Source organism: Eriocheir sinensis, chromosome 58 (genome assembly GCF_024679095.1).
Source record: "Eriocheir sinensis breed Jianghai 21 chromosome 58, ASM2467909v1, whole genome shotgun sequence".
NCBI lineage: Eukaryota > Metazoa > Arthropoda > Malacostraca > Decapoda > Varunidae > Eriocheir > Eriocheir sinensis.
The window spans coordinates 4,986,728-5,010,177 of NC_066566.1; the positions used below are offsets into that span (position 1 = coordinate 4,986,728).

At 41.9% G+C, this 23,450-nt stretch overlaps 1 protein-coding gene across 1 annotated transcript in view; it reads left to right on the forward strand.

The window, feature by feature from the left end:
* The first annotated feature begins 1,505 nt into the window (after positions 1-1,505).
* Positions 1,506-23,450, forward strand: part of LOC126984985 (afadin-like) — a 96,419-nt gene continuing 74,474 nt past the window's right edge. Inside the window, exons 1-2 of the mRNA XM_050839215.1 lie at positions 1,506-1,580; positions 17,009-17,122. Coding sequence (XP_050695172.1) covers positions 1,506-1,580; positions 17,009-17,122 — 189 coding nt within the window. The remainder of the gene's footprint in view (positions 1,581-17,008; positions 17,123-23,450) is intronic.

Consider the following 23,450-nt stretch of genomic DNA (forward strand, 5'->3'; position numbering starts at 1 on the left):
CCCAATCCTCTAGCCCTCCACCTCCCAAGAGCCAGCAGTCTTCTCCAGTGCCAAGGGGGTTTACCTCTCTCCTCCAGGTTCACGTGCCTGTCCCTCATCACATGAGTCCTCCTCGTCACCACAATCATGCAGACAGAAGGTCTAGGAGTTACAGGTTTCACTCCCCAGTTCATCAGAGGAATGAGACCAGAAGTTGCCACTCATCAAGCAGTGAAGATATTGCTGACCACAGGCCACCAGTCACTCAGAATTACCATGCTAAGAGAGGAAACCAAACAGGTGACCAATGCTTAAAGGGCAAAGAACAAAGTGTAGCTTTTATGAGTCCAGCAGGTGCCAAAGTCTACAAGCAGCAAGCTGTGGATCCATCCAAATCTGAGGAGAGACTCTTAGAAATGATGCAGGACTCTCACTTGAGGAGTGATGAAAATGATGTCCCTGGTGGCAGGCAACAAAGCTGCAAACCAAGGCAGGAGAAGGTAAACCACAGGAGGGTGCCACAGGCCTACCCGCCACACAACAGACAATTTGCATTAAACCCAGGAAGCACAAACCTCTGATGGTAAATTTGAGAAGAATCAACAAGCTAGAAATTCTCAGGCATTTGGAAAATCAAGTCCATATCGTTTCTCAGGATGAAAATACACCTGATGACATAAAGCAGGTGATGAAAAAATCACCACAAGAGGTGATGCAGAGTGAGAGTGGCAAGTGAGAAGCATCTGTACCATGTGATCAAACCTCCAGTTAGACCCTAACCCACCTAGACCACACTGAACAACTGCCGCAAAGTGGTGGCGCTCCCCTCAGCGGCCTCATGGCCTCACTCACCAACCTGCTCCACCAGGCTCCTGACCTGCAGCACATCACCAAGGGCTCCACACACCTGACCCTGACCTCCATGCAACCTGGGCTATCAGGAGGTTGACAAGTGCCACAAAAATGTGCAGCCAAGCGGCTTGACCAGTTGCACAAACACGCCATGCCTCCGCCTCTCACAGCAGGAAGTCAGTGGGCTCCCCTGGCAGTAAGGGCTCTCCTGGGGTCTTGAGGAGGTGATGCTGGAGCTGGACAGAGGTCAGTTAGTACTTATCCAAGTCTCTCTGAGCTGAATCTGACCTTCAGCTCCTGGCTGCCCCAAAGATACTGAGTGGTGTCAGCGTCAACAGTCTAGACACACTTGCCGAGGTCAACATGGCAGCTCTGAAGCACAAAAGTAATACTGTAACACTCAGCCCTAACCAATACCGATCACCTGGAGCTTTGTAGGTGAGAGTGGATTCTGGTTTGCAGACTTGTAAAAAGTGACCCTTATTAGCCTGAGTTCTCAACTTGGGTGTTGTGGCATAAAGAAGAACAGAACTGATCCACCATTACGAATAATTCAGCTGTTCTGTGAGAAATACACGGTATGATTCTGGTTCTTGACATTTATAAGCGGATGGCAGCTGAGCTGTGACTTTAGCAGCTGGACTGTTGCCCCACTGGTAACATGACTGGCTACCATGGCATACTATTTACCAGGCGTGAGTTCCATCAGCAGAAGTGTGATCACTGGCAGCTGGACTGTGACCCCAATGGTAACTGGACTCAAGAACAGTAAAAGCCTGTTACTGCAAAATTACATTGGTCATAGAATCTCAGTAGCCTGAACAGAAATCTGATATTACTCAGTTGTGTACAAAGCATTTATAGTTGATCTGACTACCTGAAAAATATGCTGATCAGGACAGAAATGGATCTAATGCTGTTTTGGATAACTAAACTTTCCTGTAGTCCAGATAGGAACTAGTATTACCTATTAATGGCTCACATGAAACATGACAATGGTACTGGCTTCTTAAACTACTCTCAGGTCTAGTTTTCTTATTAATATGAATGACTATGCATATATAGTTTTGGTAAGCATAATACTATTTAAACAGCCTGTAGAGTGAAATATCAGTGTTGATGATGCTGTGTATGTAATACAAAAGATGGTTGTCAAAATTTTATACAATTAAGGTGCTTTTGAGAGGAAAAGTTACATTTCTCATGTTTTTACATTCTTTTAAGAAATAACAATGCATTATTTTGCTAATTAATGTTAAATATCTAAAGGAAATCCATAAAAGTATTATTTATTAGAATATAATTTCCTTTGCATCTTTAAACCCAACTCAATATTCATGAACCTTTCTTGAGTAAATATCGTGACTCAGAAAAAAAGCCAATCACACAAACAATATTGGTCTACAGGCACATCAAAGGAAATGTACAAAAGACCAGTACACTAACTAGGAACATAACTGGGACAGAGGAAACAACCCATATATTCTGCACTTCACTCTGTATTCACAATACACCCCTCGCATGGCAATTTGTCTTCTTTAAACATAGAAATATTTCTCTTAAAAATCTGCTATACTTTTTAAATAACACTCAGATACATATTACAATAAAATATTCTACAAATGCAGAATAACTAATATGATAAAAATCTTTTATTGGATTCTTACTAAAAGGTGGTTGTGATCATGGTGTAAACTTGTCCTTGTGGACCCCTAACTAGATGCTACAAGAATCATTTGGCCTGAATTTTGAGCTATGCAGCTCACTCAGGCTACTAAGGACTCAGCCTGCTAGAATTCTTAGAAGCTGTCCTTGTGAACTTCCAGGGCCATCAGACTCGATAAATAGAGGAGCAAGTACAACTATCAACTTCTACTTTAAATATCTTAAAGCATTCCTGAATATAATAAAACAAGGAATAAAGTGACATCAGGCCAAGTGAGGCACGCCACCACGTTAAGCACCTCCAACCCCCACACTGGGTGCACCTCTCCCTCCCACCATCTGGAAGTCCAAAGGAGAGCCAACAATGGTCTGAACAGATCTTAGGAAACCTCACACTAATTTATTGCTTTTATACCCAGCACTTTTCAATGCATAATCCTGTCAAACAAATCCCAATACTATTCCACTTTTTTCTGTTGCTTATATTTATGCATTTTTGGCTGACTGAGCCCTCGAGAGCTAGTGGACATGGCCTGACCAGACTATCATCCAGCTAAAGGAGCCTGAGCCACTACTTCCCTACTCAGGAGGCACGGCAGCCTCAGTGTATACCTGTTTGGTCTCTTTAAGTTTCAAGGTTTTGGCAAAAGTTAAAAAAACTCAATCAGATCCTATCATGCTGGATGAGTGTTAATATTCTAACTTAGAAATTGAAAGTAAACAGTCTGAACATGAGTTAACTGATATTCATGAAAAAACAAGAGAATCAGTTTCTCAACCTTTTGGCTGAGAGAATAATTTAGTTTTGTCATTAATTCTAGCAGAGGATAAAGGGCAAATATTTAACAAATTTGAGTGGATGGTAGAACCTCAAGGTTATGAGCCGCCCAACACTGTTGTAACCCTTTCCATCCAGATTTTAGACGCCGCGCCACAGCATAGAAAGAGTCAAGAAGGAAATGGATAGAGATTAATCCTCTTCTAAACCTCTCATCTCTCTAAATTCCTCTTCCATTTAAGAGGTCAGAAGAGAACCCTTCCATGCAGTGATGCTGGCCGGACTCCTACGCTGGAAGTGAAGAGGGTTAAGTGGACTGGCTGAAGTGCCATCCACCAGCAGGCAGTCAGCAAAATGGGGTTCCATACTAATCAGGTCACTATGTTTTGAAACATCATGTGAACAGTCATAGGTAAGAACACACCAAGAGATCCTCACTAGTCATGCCAGCTCATTCCATGACCTGGGGAAAGTCTGCAGTGGTGCAGGTGGTGAGCAATTCTGGGCGTTGTATGGCGGCTGCTTAGGGTGTGGCTGCTGGTTCAGTCTGGTTCCCCACTGGCAGTTCTCGCTTGACGCCTGTTCCGGTTGTAGGGAATCTTGTAGCACCACCTCCCGGAGAAGGCTGAGGATGGCGGCGCACATTTCAAGTTGTATCCGATTTGAAGACTCCTTGTCATGACCAACAACACAAGTGAATGCCCCATAAATACAGAGCCAGACTGTATGGTGTTGATTTTGAGACAAATGTTAAGAATCATGCAAAAATTAATCATCACAGAATAAAAATATATAGTTTATGTTGGGCAATAACTTGTTTATAATATGCCATATGCAAAAGAAAAGAAAGAAAAGGTCATAATGTAAGATTAGTAAAAGAGCGCTACTACTTGGAAGACTGAGGTGAATGCAGGCCAGCGGCCAGGCACCAGGCTAAGAGCTATGCTGGTCTGAGCTGAGCTGGTTTTTGGTGACCAGCCGGAAGTGTTCTATCCTGCTCATCCCTCGTAGAGAAAGCGAAAATACCGGGCGGAATATGGCGTTAGCCCACCGCACATCGCACAATTCTGAAGAAGTATAGCAGAATGGTGTTGAATTTAAGGTAAACCACAATCAACAAAGTGCTGTCTGGCTGAAAATAAAAGCTACATTCACTAGCCCCACCACTGCGGCTTCTGGAAAGACCACTTAGCGTTTCAATCTACATTCTTGACTTGCATTGCGGGACAGCCAAAAAGTATTCCAAGGCCTCTGCATGACAAGCTTCCACGTGTCAGGAGACTAAGGACAAAAGTTATTATCAAATAGTGACACATCGAAAAGCGAAGACTATCGCCGTTAAAATAGTAAATCCATTCACACCACAGACAACACCCATTTGCCACTAAATAGTGACCCATCAACGTTTAGTAAATAGAATCATCACTGCCATATGTAGCGTTAAGCTATCGCCGCAAAGAAAATCCATCATCACTAAGGATAGGCAACCTATCGCTTCAAAAACAGTAACCCAGCCACTGAGGATACAGTATACTAATTGCCAAATAAAAATCGTTTTGATCAATAAACTATTTCAGCTCGTCTGCTCAGCATACAGTGACGGTCCGTCCATAGTCACCAAACTGTTGGTCAGGGGTTCAGCCTTCCGAGACATCTCTTTTTCCTTCCCTTTAGTATACAGTCCGCCGCACATCACACCACCCCAAATAGCAGTTATGGTTTTATCTCATCTCGCTTGAGCTGCAAACCATACTAGCGCTTGTCAAGTAAAATAAAATAAAATAAAACTACCACCTACAAATGCACCTAATGTAAAGGCCAAAGCAGGGAATTTTTTTCAATCCCGTTCAGAATGCACGTGGGTCCTGTTCACTGTAGGTATGGAGACAAGCAGCTCAGCCCCAGGCAGCAGAGAGGCAACAGGTCAGCAGCGTAAGGTAATTGCAGCAGGCGGGTGTTAGTAGAACCATTTCGGTAGCCGCAAAATAAGTCGTAGAGAGAGGTTCAACTTGCTTACTTTTTTCTGCTTCTCACCGCTATCAGTTTCATTTGTCCCATTTTGTCTTCTGCACACGGCACAAACATCACAGAAACACTTTTCATCAAGAGAAGAGATTTATACAAACGAGTAGAGACTTTTTAAAGAATTACCCCACGTTTCGATGTTCACTCGCTTCTGCTTGTTTGGCCCGCAATTGGTGTTTTTGTTGGCAATATCAACTACTCAAACATCATGCTGGACAAAACTAGGATGAGCAAGAAATCAGGAAATGCAGAAAATAATAGGCCGCCTCACCTTGGTAAATTACGCCTGAGAGGGAGCATGACGAATAGGAATGGGAAGATCTACCCAAGTTCCTGCGGATGCTAATCGTTGCCTAACTGACCTGTTTCTGTTCTATCCTGCCATTCAGAGTTAAATTCATGTTCCCGGGTATTCCCCAGTTGCGCATGCGTGGTGGACAATAGATAAATAGGTGAGGTCTTTTGTCCCAGCAGCGCACCGTTTGTTCAGTTCTGAGGCGGCGGCGCAGAGGATCACACAAGAGGGTTAGTGCAGGGTTGTTGCATTGTAGAGTGTTTTTCCTTTGGTGCAGATGCCTTGTCAAATTTATGAGTTAATATGGTGCGTATGGAAATATATAACAGACCTATCAAATGCGTATGTGCCTTTCATATATGGAAGCCTTAGCTAAACTGCACCTGCCGTTCTGATTAAATTTCAAAATTCTTATGTCGGTCATCTGTTCCTTCTACAATATCCTGCTTGGTTTAGTTGTCTAGAGATCAATTTACTTAATATAATACATGTTTATTTTTACATAATATAATTTCAGTGACTATTACTCATAAATTGCTACTTGGATACGGGTGCTTCATAAATGATCACTAGGCTCAGAACTGGAAATACCTATAACCATAAAGTCAAGTCGTTTAAAAAAGATGTTCCTGAATGGCATTATGATGAATATTAATTAGCTACCTGGTGAGAGCTGCAGAGGAAAGGTCATTGTAGTACACCTTATCTGCCCATCTAATTTATTCATTCATGTCAGTGTGTGGTAAAAATAGATATTTGTAATGAAAAATAACGACAGTTGATAATAAGTAAGATAAGGGAAGATATATTTCGTACTCACCTACGCATTTTTTCATCACACACACACACACTCACACACACACACACACACAGCCCCCCCCACACACATACATATACCCTCTCCACTCACAGTCATCTTCACACCTCACATCAGTGGTATAAAAGGAATCACAAAACCATTAAATAAAAACACTGAGTATAAACTGAAGCTCCACCAACCACCCTTCGTCCTGGGTTGAGCCGTTATCAGTAGTATACGCACTTCTTATCAGAGAGCGAAAGATAAACAATAAAAAAATAATACAAAATGAAAATAGACGTAGTGTTCTAAGCGTAGCAGCAGGCTTTCTATCACGTCAAAGGAGCTTGCACATGACAACGTAGACTGATATAGATTTGTGTTGATCCTCGGATGAGCCTGTCTCTTGCACCACCTTTAGACGTTCCAACAAAGGGTGTCTGTCCAAAGGTGTCAGGCGCTTAACTTGTGAAGAATAAGAGGGGAGTGACGAGTTAAAAAGGTTAGACTTTACTATTGTTATTATTAGCCTATCATATGTAGGCTATTTTTTGTGTGATGGGATGATGTGTGTGTGTGTTTGTGTGTGTGTGTTACCTACCTGTTACTCACCTGGTTGGCCTTTTCTCAGCAGGTTATCGGAGGGAAAAAATAGATTAGACACGCCGGCAGTTACTCTAAGCGTTTTACAGCAGGCTACATAACAAAAACAAGTTAAATAGTTGAGTTTGAAGTTTCATAAGTATTTATTTTGTCAGCCACTGGTAATATAAACTGGTGGTGAGGTGGTGTATCTAAATGTGTGTGTGTGTTTTATGAATTTTTAATTGTGTCTGTCTGTCATTTATTGCTTTGTCTGTCTGTTTGCTGTTTGAAGATGGCTTTTGTAAAGTAAATAATGCCCTCTCTCTCTCTCTCTCTCTCTCTCTCTCTCTCTCTCTCTCTCTCTCTCTCTCTCTCTCTCTCTCTCTCTCTCTCTCTCTCTCCTCTTTGATTCCCTCTCTTTTTCCCCTTCTACACTCTCTCTCTCTCTTTCTCCTCTCTTCTCTTCTTATTCTCGCTCTTTTCTTCCTCCTTCCTTTCTGACCTCACATTTCCTCATTCCCTTGCCCTTAAAGCCACTTGATTCCCCTCTCTTTTTCCCCTTCTACCACTCTCTCTCTCTCTTTTTTCTCCTCTCTTCACTCTTCTTATTCTCGCTCTTTTTCCTCCCTTCCCTTTCTGACCTCACATTTCCTCATTCCCTTGCCCTTAAAGCCACTTGATTCCCCTCTCTTTTTCCCCTTCTACCACTCTCTCTCTCTTTTTTCTCCTCTCTTCACTATTCTCATTCTCGCTCTTTTTCCTCCCTTCCCTTTCTGACCTCACCTTTCCTCATTCCCTTGCCCTTAAAACCACTTTATTCCCCTCTCTTTTCCCCTTCTACCACTCTCTCTTTTTCTCCTCTTCATTCTCATTCTCGCTCTTTTTCCTCCCTTCCCTTTCTGACCTCACCTTTCCTCATTCCCTTGCCCTTAAAACCACTTGATTGCCCTCTCTTTTTCCCCTTCTACAACTCTCTCACTCTCTCTCTTTTTTCTCCTCTTCACTCTTCTCATTCTCGTCCCACCCTTTTCCCCTCTACCCCGCTCTTTTTCCTCCTTTCCCTTTCTGACCTCTCCTCTCTCTCTCTCTCTCTCTCTCTCTCTCTCTCTTCTCACCTCCACGCAATGAGGTGTGCTTCCTCAATCCTCTCCTCCTCCTCCCTCCCTGTCTCCTGCCCTCTCCCTCCATTCACTCACCCATTCATCCGTTCACCTTCTCTCTCTCTCTCTCTCTCTCTCTCTCTCTCTCTCTCTCTCTCTCTCTCTTGGATAAGTACACATTGTTGTTTATATACAGAAAACATTAAGATAGGTACCAGCTAATAACAGAAAGGGATTTACCTGTTAGTTTATTTGTGTTTCTACTAATTTTCTGTTTTATGTAGGTATTTATTTGTCTGTGTTTTGTATTTCTTAATTTCTGTGTTGGAAGTTCACTCTCACTCTTATATGAATCAGTACAGTGTTAGTTGTACATATATAACTTTTAAATAGATGATTACAAGCTGATAAGAGGACATACTGTATTTGATAGTTATGATTTATCTTTGAGTTAATTCCTATCACGTATTTATCTATTTGCTTGCTTAGTATTTCTTCATTTCTATGTTGGAGGCTCGGGGTGAAAGTTTGTTTTGGGCGGCCGTCGACGAGAGGTTATCTTCGTGTTTGTTCAACGCGTCGTAGATAATCGAAAACCACCAACATTATTATCCTGAGTGGTGGCTCCGTGCGCGGCGCTTTTATATTCCCGGCACACACACACACACACACACACACACACACACACACACACACACACACACACACACACCGAATAACTGTGTGTGTGTGTGTGTGTGTGTGTGTGTGTGTGAGTCTCTTACAGTCTTCTTATATCCTTGTGTGTGTGTGTGTGTGTGTGTGTGCTGTGTGTGAGAGAGATGGGCCAGGCACAAACGGATGGTAGTGGTCTGTAATGTATCGTAGAGAGAGAGAGAGAATTATTCGCCACCATGCAACTACTACTGCCCGAGTGTCACCGTCTGGTCTGCATGCAACGCTCACTTTCTTCCCGTGTGAGAAAGGGCGGCGGAAGGGACTACAGTGCTGCGTTGACTACACTGGCTGGCTGATGGCGTTCGGGGTAGAGAAAGGAAGGACAGGGGCGGTGCAGGGAGGAGCGGTGAATGTGAGTTGCTGTATGTAGTGGAGCGAATTAAAGTGCTGTTACTGATGGAGTGGATGAATGTGGATATGGGTCTGGTGATAATGGCATTAGAAGGAAGGAGGAAGGAAGGAGGGACTGAGGGATGATGCAAAATAAGGAGAAATGGATTGGTGCCTGTAACTTTAGAGAGAAGTTGAAAAGACCTGGTACTGGGTTAGGTTGCTTAATTGGGTCTGTGGGTCTGGTTGTGGTGACATGGGAAAGAAAGGTAGGAATGGGCTGGGGATAGCAAGTAAAGGAGGGCAGAAGGATTGCTGCCTATATTTAGATAGAGGATTGGAAAGAGCTGGCTAGACTTGGTGAGTTAATTGGGTTTTGTGGGTCTGGTGATGGTGATGGCATGGGAGAAAGAGGTAGGAAGGGACTGGGGCGAGGTAAAAGGAGGGAGAAAAGGTTACTGCCTATAACTTTAGATAGAGGATTGGAAGAAGGCTGTGACTGGGCTAGGTGAGTTAATTGGGTGTGTGGGTCTAGTGATGGTGATGGCATGGAGAAAGAAGGTGGGAAGGACGGGCGAGTAAAAGGAGGGAGAAAAGTTGCTGCGTATAACTTTAGGGGCTGACTGTGACTGGGCTAGGTGAGTTAGATTGGGTTTGTGGAATTTGTGGGGTGATGGCATGGGAAAGGAGATGGAAGGGACTGAGGAGAAGGAGAAAAAATGAGAAGGGAGGAAATAAAGGGACACTGATTGTTGAAGAGAGGAAGAAGGAAAGGACTGCATGGATGAGGGTCATGGGTGTTGCAGTGTTGAGTGATAATGCAAGAAAGGAAGGTATTACAAATACTGTATTTTCATTCATTTATTTGAATTGGTCACTAATATATTGTGAACTACGTTATATACTTGAATATACTGTTTTTTCCTATTCTTTTATTTTCTTCTTTTTAACTGCAAGTCATAATATGTGTTAACGAACTACAATTCTCCTTGCCAGATATATATTTTCTATTGCATCCTGATTTTTGCGCCATGTCCTTCCTTCACTCTCCGTCCCTGCAGTCCATCCTTATCCTCAAAGCTGCCCTACATCTCCCTTCACTACCCCGTGTACTTTGATCTATTTGTTCCATTATTTTTCTCCGTCGTTTCTCGCTCATCCTGAGTTATGCGTTTGCACACCTCCTGTCCTGCTCCACTATACATCCCTGATAGTCCACCCTCATCCCTCATTAGGTTTCTGCCTCTGCATCCCCTTCACCTCCATCCTGTGTCCTGCATACTCTCTTCCCTCGGCCTCCTCGTGTGTCTCCTTGCTGATCATCACATGCTGCGGACCTCGACATTAGATTACCCGCTGTCCTCCTTTTACGTGTCCCTGCTGTATAATCTCGCTCGATCCCTTCATGTTCCACCTGTACCAGCAACGACTCCACGTCCTCTCTTTCTACTTGACTTCTATTTCTGCCTCCTTCCACCGACAAACTGATTGCTTTACATACTTTTAGCACCTATGTCTTATTTACATTTATTACACTAATACATATTTACTTTTATCATTTACATTGGCCTCACACAGGAAGGAGGCGGGGGTCCAAACTCCTCTGGGCATAATCTCTTTGACATTTCCATTGGCCAGCTGACTTGATTTCCTCGTGGAGACTCAACATGTTAGTTTTCTTCCCCTCATCCTTTGGTCTGTCTTTTCTTAATATAGCTTAATAAATGTTCATCATTCAGACTGCTCACATCTTCAACACCCCCAGTAATTCATTTGATCTTGCTCCTCCTTCAGTTCTAGCCTGCCTTTCTTCTTATTGTTTCTTACTACTTTTGCCTGGTAGAAGCATAGTTTAAGGATTCATCAAGACCTCCATGACAAACCCTAGTAAAGACCCGTTGAGACATGAAGAAACTGGGCTCTTCTTAGTGTAGCAACGACGAGCCAAATTTGTGCCTTGATATAAACCCCAAATAGGTGCATGAACTGATCACAAATGCTTTGATATATATTATGAAATGATTTGCATGGTATTAATTTTTTTTCTCATTAATTCATAGAGGCCTTTAAATACATGATCTGCCACACCGGGTTAATATACAGGATGTGCATGAGGAAAGAGGGGAATTTGTCAGGAAAACGTCTAACACCCTTTAATGATTTAGCACTGGTTTCTATGTTTAATTTCCACACCTGCCTGTCCGTCCTTAATATGGATATCTGCACACATTCTCCCATACCTCGTCTCTAGTGTCTATTCCATTTCTCCAACGCTTCACTCTCTATGAATATCTCATACAATACATTTTCCCATACTCTTTGTCTCAAAATGGTTATCCCATCTGCCTTTTGCCCCCTACCTGTCCGCTTACATCTCCGCATGTGTCCCTTTTCTTTCCCCTTTTCTTTCTCCTTTCAGGGCCACTTTCACACCTGCTCCATTGACCCCTTACCCTCCACCTGCCCCCTTTTAATTGATCTCTGCACCCTCTTCTTACCTCTACTTTCACGCCTCTCTCTGTTCATTCATTATTCTATCCTCATGCCTTTCTCTCATTTCCCTCTTTGGTTCCATTGATTAGTACGGTACCCTTATTCATCTCTCCCTCATTCATTGCTTATTCATCCCTCTTTTTTGTCAGTTCATTCCATTATTCTACTTTCATCTACTTCTACTCTCTCATTTATTCCAGTAGCTACTCGTTCTACTAAGTACTGTATCCAATTTCATTACCTTCTGCTCTCTATATATACTTATTCACATTGTCTCATTTCTTTATTCATCCTTCTTTGCACCATTCATCGGCATCTACTCATCATTTCCTATTTTTTTTCCTCTTTATTCATTACTCTCATCTATCTAGTGTCTTACTTTTCACTCTTCTACTTTATTCCTATCTGTCTATTTCTTATCTCATTCCCCTCTCTGCACTGTTTATCATCTACTCATCTTCTGTTCATTTCCCTTATTCTTTTTCCTCATTCATTGCTCTCATCCATTTCCCTCATTCTTCTCGTTCATTAGTACTCTACCTTTATTTATTATCATACCTTCATTCCTCTCTCCCTCATCCCTCCGCCTCGCCACGCTCTTGATAACCCAGCCTCCGTCCGCTCATCATCGTTAGCTTCCCTATTGCCGTTTCATTCCTATCTGCTCATTACTCTCCTCTCTCATTTATTACCTTCTATTTCCCCCCCACCATCCAATGGCTGGCCTTCCCATCTTCCTCCATCCTCTTCTTAACCTCCCTCTTTCAGCCTTTGTCCGCCTGTCACCATCCGCAGAGAACTTGAAAGGGCGAAACGGGAGACAAGAAAAATAATATAAACCCCCAAATAACAAAGAACAAGAGATTAAAAAGAGTTAGATCTGATTTAAGAAGGTTTGATCCTCTTTTATTGGATGTTGCAGTAGATATTTAAGTCATGGGAAGGAGCAGCGTACAGGAGATTCTAAAAAGTGATTCTGTTCTAGAGTTGTAGGAGTAGCTATGGTTATACATGGACTAGTTGGTGCCTTGAAAATAAACGTAGAACTGACTACAATTATAGGCTTCAAAGGTCTTAGATTCGTATATTATTGAACTGCCTTGCTACCAAAGATCTTGCTAACTCATTGTGTTCTTATCTATGCCTTGCCTTAACATTAGGAGTGACTCAGAATTCTATGTTTCAAATATGTCCAAGATTCATAATTGTAGAACTGCCTTTGCCACCAAAGATCTTGCCTAACTCATGTTGCAAACCTTATCTTTTATTCTTGCCTTAACGTAAAGTGATTAGAATTATATGTTGCAAGTGTTCAAATTTATATCTTACTGAACTGGTTCTTTCAGCAACTATCTCCTTCACTCATTGTATTCAATCTTATCTTTTACTCTTGTCAAGCACATCTGTCTTGCCTGTCATATCTTGCTCATTTACCTTTCCTAACACAGTAATCCTTTATACCTCTCCTTGACTTGTTTTTTTACATCCTATTTTGTTTCTACCTTTTTTATCTTGCCCACACATCTGTCTTCTTTCCTTGTCACACCTGTCATTCAATTCCCTAACATAGTAAACTCAGATCCTCTATACGTGGCCTGTATTCATACACCTGTTTTCCTTTATTTTTTTATCTTCTTGCTTACATCTGTCTTTCCTTGTCAAGACCTGTCATCCATTCAATTTTTCCTAACATGGTAACCTCAGCCCACATCTATATTTGACTTGTTCACACACCTATTTTTTTTTTACCACATCTGTCTTGCCCTGTCATTCAATTCCTCCTAACAATCAGTGCAAACTCCAGCCTTACCTATACCTGACTTGTATCCACACCTATTGTTTTACCTGTCGCACTCTGCCAATTAAGGTCATCTAACACAATAAGCTTCCCCTCATAGTCTTCCTTCTCATTACCTTCCACATCAACCTTTCCTGCTTCGACTCCTTACCTACCTTACACAAGCTTGTCCCACACACCTATTCTCCTTCACTCTGTCATGCCCATCTCCGCTGCCATAAGGTCGTCTAACATCATAAACTCATCCCTATCTTAATGCATCAACCTTTCCTGCCTACACTTAATCTTTACCTGTCTTGTCCACTCACTTACCTTTCCCTAACATACTTTCTGCCACTTTCTAAGTGTATCTCATGTAGTAAACTCCCCATATCTTTCCTCAGTATTGTTAACTTTTCCTTCCCTAATAATATGGTAGCTTTCCTGGGCTTCACCACTTAATCTTACCTGTCTTTTTCCACTCACTTGCAACTCTTTTCCAACATTCACCTTTTGCTACTTAAGTTTACTCCCTAATGCTTTAGTAAACTCACTCCCCATCCGTCTCAGTACGTTAATCCTTTCCTACCTAAGCCTTACAGTAGCTTGCACTCTTAATCATTACTCTCCTTGCTTTTCCCCACATTTTACTTCTTTCCTTGCCTGCACAACTTTTTCTCCTTTCTCCTCTCCCATCTGCGAGTCTTAATCCCCAATCCCTATTATGTTCACACGCATCTACCTTGTATCTTCCTACTGCATCGTTATCATTCAAGGTCTCCCAACATAGGTCCTCCCTACATCCTTGTTCCCTATCGAGAGTCTTCGTCCATATTCACGCACCACTTTTTGCATTGACAATCTTACCTATCTTGTCCACGCATCTACCCTTTTGACTATACCTTATATTTTTTTTTTTTTTTTTTTTTTTTTTTACAACAAAGGAGACAACTCAAGCTAAATAGAAAAGGAAACAATAATAACAACAACAAAAAAGCCAAAAAGTTCATACTCGCTGCTGCTCCTGTAAAAGAATCCAAAGAGGTGGCCTGAAAATAGGTGTTCCCCACATGTCTCTTCACACCTTTTGTCTCCTATATCCTGTACTTCTTTCATCGCAATATTCAAACACTATTTCAAGTAATTTCCACATCTCGTCCACTTGACTTTTTTCCTAACATATTTTCATTCTTCTTCCTACACAGTTCACCACACCCTTTGTCCCCATATCCTGTACTATCTTCACAATATTCAAACACCATTTCCTTAACACTTAATCGTATACCATTATCTCGTCCACTCTGCTTATCATTTCTTTTCCTAACATACACTTTCTCATCTGCCTCCTAACAGTTCACTGCATCCTTTGTCCTCCATATCCTGTACCATCTTTCACCATATTCAAAACACCATTTCCTAACACTTAATCAGAGCACTCCACATCTCTGTCCAGTCGCTTACTTTTCCTAACACACATTTCTCATTCAAGCTTCCAGAACACAGTTCTCTCACACCTTTGTCTCCATATCACCCAACCTCTCTTCATCATATTCAAACACCATTTCCTTAAGTAATCGTATACCTAATATCTCGTCCACTCGCTGACTTTTCCTAACACATTTCTCATTCTCTTCTAATACAGTTCCTCCACCCCCTTGTCCCCCATATCTATTACTAACTCTTCCTGATATTCAAAACACCATTTCATAACATAATCGTATACCTAATATCTCATCCACTCGCTTGCTTTTCTAACCCTTTTCTCATTCGCCTCTAATACAGTTCACTCGCATCCTTTGTCCTCCATATCCTGTACTATCTTCACCATATTCAACCTGTTTCCTTAACATAATCGTATACCTAATATCTCGTCCAGTCGCTTAATTTTCCACTACACATTTTGTTCAGCACCCTAATACAAGTTCCTCCACCACCCTTTGTCCTCCATATCCTGTACTCTTCATCGCAATATTCAAACACCATTTCCTTAACACTTAATCGTATACCTAATATCTCGTCCACTCGCTTACTTTTCCTAACACACTTTTTTCATTCGCTTTCTAATCCTGTTCACTCGCATCCTTTATCCCTCATATCCTGTACTATCTTCACCATATTCAAACACCATTTCCTTAAGTAATCGTATACCTAATATCTCGTCCACTCGCTGACTTTTCCTAACACACTTTTCTCATTCTCTTCCTAATACAGTTCACTCACACCCTTTGTCCTCCATATCCTGTACTATCTTTACAATATTCAAACACCATTTCCTTAACACTTAATCGTATACCTAATATCTCATCCACTCGCTGACTTTTCCTAACACACTTTTCTCATTCACTTCCTAATCCTGTTCACTCGCATCCTTTGTCCCCCATATCCTGTACTATCTTCACAATATTCAAACACCATTTCCTTAACACAATCGTATACCATTCGCTGACTTTTCCTAACACACTTTTCTCATTCGTCTCCTTCTACAGTTCACTCACATCCTTGTCCCTCTCCCATATCCGTGACTCTCCATCTCCACATTCACGCACCATTCCCTCAACACTTATCACCTCTCTCTTATCGCCAGCCTCCTCCTTATCACCCCTGTCCCTCATTCTCACGCCTTCCCTTCTTATTTATCTTCCACTGTATTTAATCACTCTGCCTCGCCGCTTATCATTTCTCCACCCCCCCCTCTCTCTCTCTCTCTTTAACCTATCTATTTACCTGGCATTTTCCCGCACCTCCCCGCTTCCTTATCACTCTTGTCCCTCATTATCACGCCTTTCTTTCTTAATATTTGCCTACACACGATTTTTCACACCTCTCTGCCTCACCTTTTATCATATCTCTCTCTCTCTCTCTCATTAACCTGTCTACCTGCCCTTTCTACACACCTTTCCCTCCTCCTTATCACCCTTCTCCCTCATTTTCTTACACCTTCCCTCTTTCATATTTACCGACTCATCGTATTCACACCTTTTTTTTATAGCTAAGGAGACAGTTCAAGGGCGTAAAGAAAAATATATAAAAAAAGCTCGCTACTTACTGCTCCTGACTGCTTCACTAACCTCTTACATCTCATTCATTAACTTGTCTACCTGCCACACACATCCCTTCCCTTTATGTTCACTCACCTCACCAATTTACTGACACATAAATGCTCTAGATATCTACACAAAAGACCTACATGTCCACTCTCATTGTCCATCTCCATCCTTGGTTTCTATCCCATTCATTTACTCGTATTATCAACAAAGGCCCATTCTCTTCCATTGTCCTTATATATCACTGTTTTCTATCTTTACCTTTTCCTCTCTAAACAAACCCCTATCCGCTATCTCGACCCATTGCTGATATATCCTACTCTTATTACTTCTTATGCTTCGTCTCCCAATCAGTCGTGTGGACAATCATATTTCCTCTATTCTAAATAAAAACTTTCTTTACTTTTTTTTTTTTTTTTTTTTTTTTTTTTTACAGCAGAGGAGTCAGTTCAAGGGCATAAAAAAGATAACAATTGGCTGCTCAATAGACACGTTCTCTCTGTCCATATACTCCTGTCTTTTCTTATCCCTTTCCCAGTAGCCTCACGTGTATTTCCGCCTCTCCTCAGATGGGGGAGGACGTGGGCAGCCGGCGGGCCCAGGAGCGGGAGAACCTGCGACACATCATCCAGCAGTGGAACGCCAATCGGCTCGACCTGTTTGAGATCTCCGAGCCTAATGAGGTGAGTGAGTGTGTGTGTGTGTGTGTGTGTGTGTGTGTGTGTGTGGTTGTATCTGTGTCGTGGTGAGTTGATAGGCAAGGAAATGAATCCGAGCGCAGTGAGATAAGTGTGTGTGTTTGTGTCTATCCAAGTGTGGTAAGGAGTTTATGATCAAGGAAATGTATACGAAAAAGGAACACAAAGCAACACAAAGGAAGAACAAACAACAGCAGACCTGCTAGTCCTTACGAGGCTGTTTGTGACAAGCTACACTAACTCTCTAATCAAAGGTGGAAGATGAAGGACAGCAATGGCGAAGGAAGAGGAAGAGGACAAAAAGGAAAATTGTCTGTGTCGATAAGTTTATGATTCACTAACGTATGCGAAGGACAAGGTGGAGGAGGAGGAATGCAAAAAAAAAAAAAAACAAGAAAAAAAAATATTGTCTTGATGAGTTTGATTAAAGAAGTAATACGATAATGAGGGACAAGGTGGAGGAGGAAGAAGAAAAGAATATAAAAATAACCCTTGTTCATGTTTTTTTTCTCTATCTGCGTCTGTCTATCCATCTATCTCTGTTTTTGTATGTGTTTATCTATCCATATAATATTTACGAAGAGAAAAGTAGAATAATTAGTTGTAGTAGCAGTCGTAGTAGTAAGGATCAGTAGTAGTAAGTTGTAGTAGCAGTGGTATTATTAAGTAGCAGTAGTAGTAGTTGTAGTAGCAATGGTAGTAGTAAGGATCAGTAATATCAGTGACTTTCAAGAGGAGAGTATCAGGACACCTCGCCTCCCGAAATTGACCTCTCTTTTGGTCACTCCTCTCAACTCTTTATGGGAGCAGTAATTTGCGGGATTTTTTTATTATTGTTTTCTTTTTCTTTCTTTCATTTTTTGCCCTTGAGCTGTCTCCTTCACTGTAAAAAAAGAAAAACTCGCTTCCCGAAATTGACCTCTTTTTTGTCCACTCCTCTCAACTCTTTTTATAGGAACTGATTTGCGTTTTTTTTTTTCATTATTGTTTTCTTTCTTTTTTTGCCCTTGAGCTGTCTGATATACCGTAAAAAAACAACTAAAAAAAAGAAGGCGGAGGAAGATAAATCTCTATAAATCGTAACACTACAAAACTTACAAAACAGGAAGAATAAGCAAGCACAAAAATCTCCTCCGTGTAGTTGCAAGAAGGAAAAACAAAGTCAGACAATGCTAAACAAGGCTGGATAAAAAAAACAAAGTATATATATATCTCATGGTTACCGCGCGTTTGTTTGTGCGTGTTCTTGTGTGACGGAGCAAAAGTCTATCACGCGAGACAGCGGGGGTGTGTGTGTGTGTGTGTGTATATCAAGGCCACGAGGACTATTTGTGTGCAGATGAGGGGCGACGTGTGTGTGTGTGTGTGTGTGTGTGTTAAGGAGACGCGTATCTGACATGGGGCGTGGTAGTTGGTGGTTAAAATACTGCCCTCTCTCTCTCTCTTTCTCTCTCTCTCTCTGAATTTGTCCTTATATCTCTTTCTACTTATCTACTTTATTTATTTGTGTATGTTGGTGTTTATATGTCTTTGTCTATCTCTCTCTCTCTCTCTCTCTCTCTCTCTCTCTCTCTCTCTCTCTCTCTCTCTCTCTCTCTCTCTCTCTCTCTCTCTCTCTCTCTCTTATCAGTGGAGGAATGCGGGTAGCTCCGTGAAATAACTGGCCCCTCTTATCACCTCCCTCCCCCATCATTCCACCTGCCCCCCCTTCCCCCCGACACCACAACCCCCTCCCTCAATCGCCTCTCCCTCCCTTCTGCATCCTCGCCCCTCCCCATCACAATCTTCCTCCCTTCACAGCCTCCCTCCCCTTATCTCTTCCTCCTTCCCCTCCACCGCCTTCCCCTATCACCGTCTCACTTCCCCCCTTCCTCTTCCTCCCAGCTCCCCCCTCTTCTCTCCCTCCCCCCTTCCACAGCCTTCCTTCCATGCATGCTTCCCCTTATCACAGTCTTCCTCCCCCTCCTCCTCTTCTTCTTCTTCTTCTTCCTTTCGTTCTTTAGTTGTTGGCATATTTCTTTTTTTTTTTTTCCTCGTTTTTTCTTGTTCTTTGTGTCCTTCGTCTTTTGTTTTTTGTTACTTTGCATTATCTTTTTTTTTGTTTTGATTTCTTCCCACGCGCAGGTCTCTCCCTCTCTCTCTCTCTCTCTCTCTCTCTCTCTCTCTCTCTCTCTCTCTCTCTCTCTCTCTCTCTCTCTCTCTCTCTCTCTCTCTCTCTCTCTCTCTCTCTCTCTCTCTCTCTCCCAACTTTATCTTTCTTTATTTGAGTTTCCTCTCTTACGCTTTCCTTCATTGTTCTTATTTTCTTTTCTCCTTTCTTCCTCGTCCCATTTTCCTGTTTTTCTTCTTGTCTTCCTTCTACTTCCTATCGATCACCACCAATTGTAACTTTCCTCTCCTTTATTTATAGTTGAAAATGATGGTTTTGCGTCCTTTCTGATCGTACCCTCTCTCTCTCTCTCTCTCTCTCTCTCTCTCTCTCTCTCTCTCTCTCTCTCTCTCTCTCTCTCTCTCTCTCTCTCTCTCTCTCTCTCTCTCTCTCTCTCTCTCTCTCTCTCTCTCTCTCTCTCTCCACCTTGACATGAGACACGGTGATAAGTCTTGCACCGATTTATATATTTACTTGTGTTGTTATTTTCGTCTTGCCCTTGAGAGAGAGAGGTAAAACGTGATGTAACGGGTGACGGAGGAAAATGATTACCAGGGGGAGGAGGAAGAAGAGTTTAAGTAGGAAAGAAAGAATATGGAGACAATGAAGGGTGTTGGAAGATTGGAGTGTTAGTATTTAAGGTATTTCCACTTCTCTCTATCTCTCTCTCTCTCTCTCTCTCTCTCTCTCTCTCTCTCTCTCTCTCTCTCAAGGGGAAGGTACTTATGAGTTAAGAAGACAATCTCTGCAACTTGACACACCTGTGGAAACCTCTCTCTCTCTCTCTCTCTCTCTCTCTCTCTCTCTCTCTCTCTCTCTCTCTCTCTCTCTCTCTAGTCAGAACTCTTCCGTATGGTATTTTCACATTTATCAGAGAGAGAGAGAGAGAGAGAGCAGTCGTAGGTCTTGGTTGTGGAGTAACAAGATGATCCACTCCCCTCCCCCTCGCTCTCCCCCTTTGTTTCTCCTCCCACTCTCCTCTCTCCCCTCTCCCTCCCCCTCCCAACAAATATTCCACCTTCTAAGGCTTCCAGTGATATTAGACACACTGAGAGAGAGAGAGAGAGAGGGGGGGGGGGTCGGAAGGGGTTAGGTAGGCATAGGAAGGGGAAGGAGAGGGAGGTGAAGAGAGCTAGGAACAGGAGGAATTGAGGAATGGTTGGAGAGAAGCGGAAAGAGGTGGTCAAACTTATCAATCAAATATAGGAGAGGTCATATTGTACACCCCCCCCCCAAAAAAAAAAAAAAGACAGGTATATAATTTAATAGTCTATATAAGCTGAAGTAAGAGGAAGTATCATTCATTAGTACACATGATAAGACTAGTCATACACACACTTAAGAAATACTGTAATGAAAATGCTTGTCTCGCCTCACTGAATAAGAGGAATGGGTTGACGTAAGAAGAGATATATGTTTAAAGGCACGTAGATGAGTTCATGGAAAGACTGATAGGCATTTGATATTAGTTAGAAAACGTGTAGAGATTGAAGGATGGATAGGTAAGGAGCTTTGACAGAAGAGATACACAGTTATTTAAAGATTGATAGATAGGCACTTAGGTTAGTCATAGAGAGATAGATATAGAGATAGATTGACTGGTATTTTTATATAGATAGTTAAAAAAAAGTATTGGTAGAAAAGAGATTTGTATGATAGAATGAAACTCAGATAGATGTATTAGATAAACAGATATATACCGGTAGTTGAATTAAGGGTTAGAAAAAGGGTATTACAGATTGAGATAGACGAATATATATGAAAAGCAATATTGGAAGGGTACAAAATTTAATGTTTTTTTTTGTTAATGGTGGTTGTGGTGGTGGTGCTGTGAGGATCAGGTTACAGAGCACGCACGAGAGAGAGAGAGAGAGAGAGAGAGAGAGAGGAATGACCCAGCTTGTTTTCAGATTAGATAAGACCAGTTTATGTGTGTGTGTGTGTTGTGTGGGTGGGTGTTGTTATTCTCACTCTCTCTCTCTCTCTCTCTCTCTCTCTCTCTCTCTCTCTCTCTCTCTCTCTCTCTCTCTCTCTCTCTCTCTCTCTCTCTCTCTCTCTCTCTCTCTATTTTGGAGGTATCAGAGCAAGTTTCCCTCATTGTTGTCGCATGCATCGTCACTGCCTTCCTCTTCCTCCTCCTCTTCCTCTTCCTCCTCCTCCTCTTCCTCCTTCCTTTAATTAATCTCCTCCATCACTGCTTTTTGTTCTTTTTTTGTTATTGTTCTTCCCTCCTCCTCATTTCCTTCGTTTCCTTCATCACTGCAATGTTTTTCTTGTTTTCCTTCTTTTCCTCCTCCTTCTCTTCCTCCTCCTCCTCCTCTCACTTCTTCCGTGACTTCTCATATGCAATAGTGATGATTGTGTCTATTGTGCTCTTACTACTACTACTACTACTACTACTACTACTACTACTACTACTACTACTACTACTACTACTACTACTACTACTTCTACCACCTCAATACTTGTTACTTGTACATCATTGTATCATATCACATGTATTAGAGAGAGAGAGAGAGAGAGGTCACGCTTCCAACAAGGTAATTGACCAATTGACTTGTTAGGGTCCCTGCCCCTTATCTTGAGGTTTACAAGAGAGAGAGAGAGAGAGAGCAGGCAAACTTCCATGTAATGTCTGATAGCGTGTGTATGTGTGTGTGTGTGTGTGTGTGTGTGTGTGTGTGTGTGTGTGTGTGTGTGTTTACTACGTCTCTAGGAAGAAGCCTTGTATATGTAATTGTTAGAATCTCTCTCTCTCTCTCTCTCTCTCTCTCTCTCTCTCTCTCTCTCTCTCTCACCTTGACAAAGAAGATAAATAGTAAGAGGATAGAGAATTGGAGAAAGAGGATAAAAATAAGTCTCTCTCTCTCTCTCTCTCTCTCTCTCTCTCTCTCTCTCTCTCTCTCTCTCTCTCTGCTATCAATATAACTAATTTTACAACTACTACTTTATTTTATTATTGTGTATGTTCAATTTTCCACGTATAATCTTGTGTGTGTGTGTGTGTGTGTGTGTGTGTGTGTGTGTGTGTGTGTGTGTGTGTGTGTGTGTGTCAGGGATTGCGCTCTCAACCTCCTTCTTGATGGCACCGAGCCTGTCATTACCTCATTTTCCTTCACTTATTGCGTCATTAGAAGCATTCTCTTGGCTTTAATTGTGTCTCTTCCTTCCATTCTTTTCTACTCTCTTCCTCTTGTCGTATTCTCTCTCTCCTTTCCTTCTTTCCTTCTTCATCTCTTCCTCTTCATATATTTTTTTTCTCCTTATATTCTTTTTTTCTTCTCTTCCTCTCCTTTTATTCTCTCTCTCCTTCCATTCTTTCCTTCTTCATCTTTTCCTTTTCTCATATTCTTTCTCTCTACATTCTATCCTTCTTTATCTCTTCCTCCTTATATTGTTCTCTCCTTCCATTCTCTTCCTCTCTTCCCTTCCTTCTTTTCTTCCTCTTCCTTTCATTATTTTTCCTCTCTTCCCATTCATCTTTTCGTTTCTTCTTTATCTCCTTCCTTCCTTCCGTTCTTTCCTTTCCTCTCCATGTATTTATTTAAGTATTTATTTCTACCTTTACATATATATTTTTTTATTTCTTCCTCCTTCGAGTTCTTCCTCAGTTTTTCCTTTCCTTATACATTTTCATTTCTTTCTTATCTTTCTATCTTGACAGTCTTTCCTTCTTTGTTTTTGTGGTTTTCTTTTTAAGTCCTCTTTTTAACTTTTCTCTTTCGTTTACTTTACTTTTTCTTATTCCTCCCTTTTCTTTATTTATTCGAGTGGATGAAAATTAACCTCGAGATTTCCTGCCTTAGTAGTAATAGTAGTAGTAGAAGTAGTAGAAGCAGAAGTAGTAGTAGTTTAGTTGTTTTGATGTCTGCGTGTTTTGTAACCTTCCCAACCCAACCCTTCCTCCTCCTTCTCCTTTATCCTTCCCTTCTCTCCCTCCTTCCGTCCCTCCCTCTCACTTTCACTCGTTGGCCCTTCCCCTCCCTTCTCTCTGTCACTCGGTATGTCCTTCTTCACCCCTCCCTCCCTCTCCTTATGATTGGAGGGGCGGAGGAAAGGACGGAAGGAATACTGGATGGGACAACACCAGTGACAGCCTTGGACGTGTGTGTGTGTGTGTGTGTGTGTGTGTGTGTGTGTGTGTGTGTGTGTGTGTGTCGTATT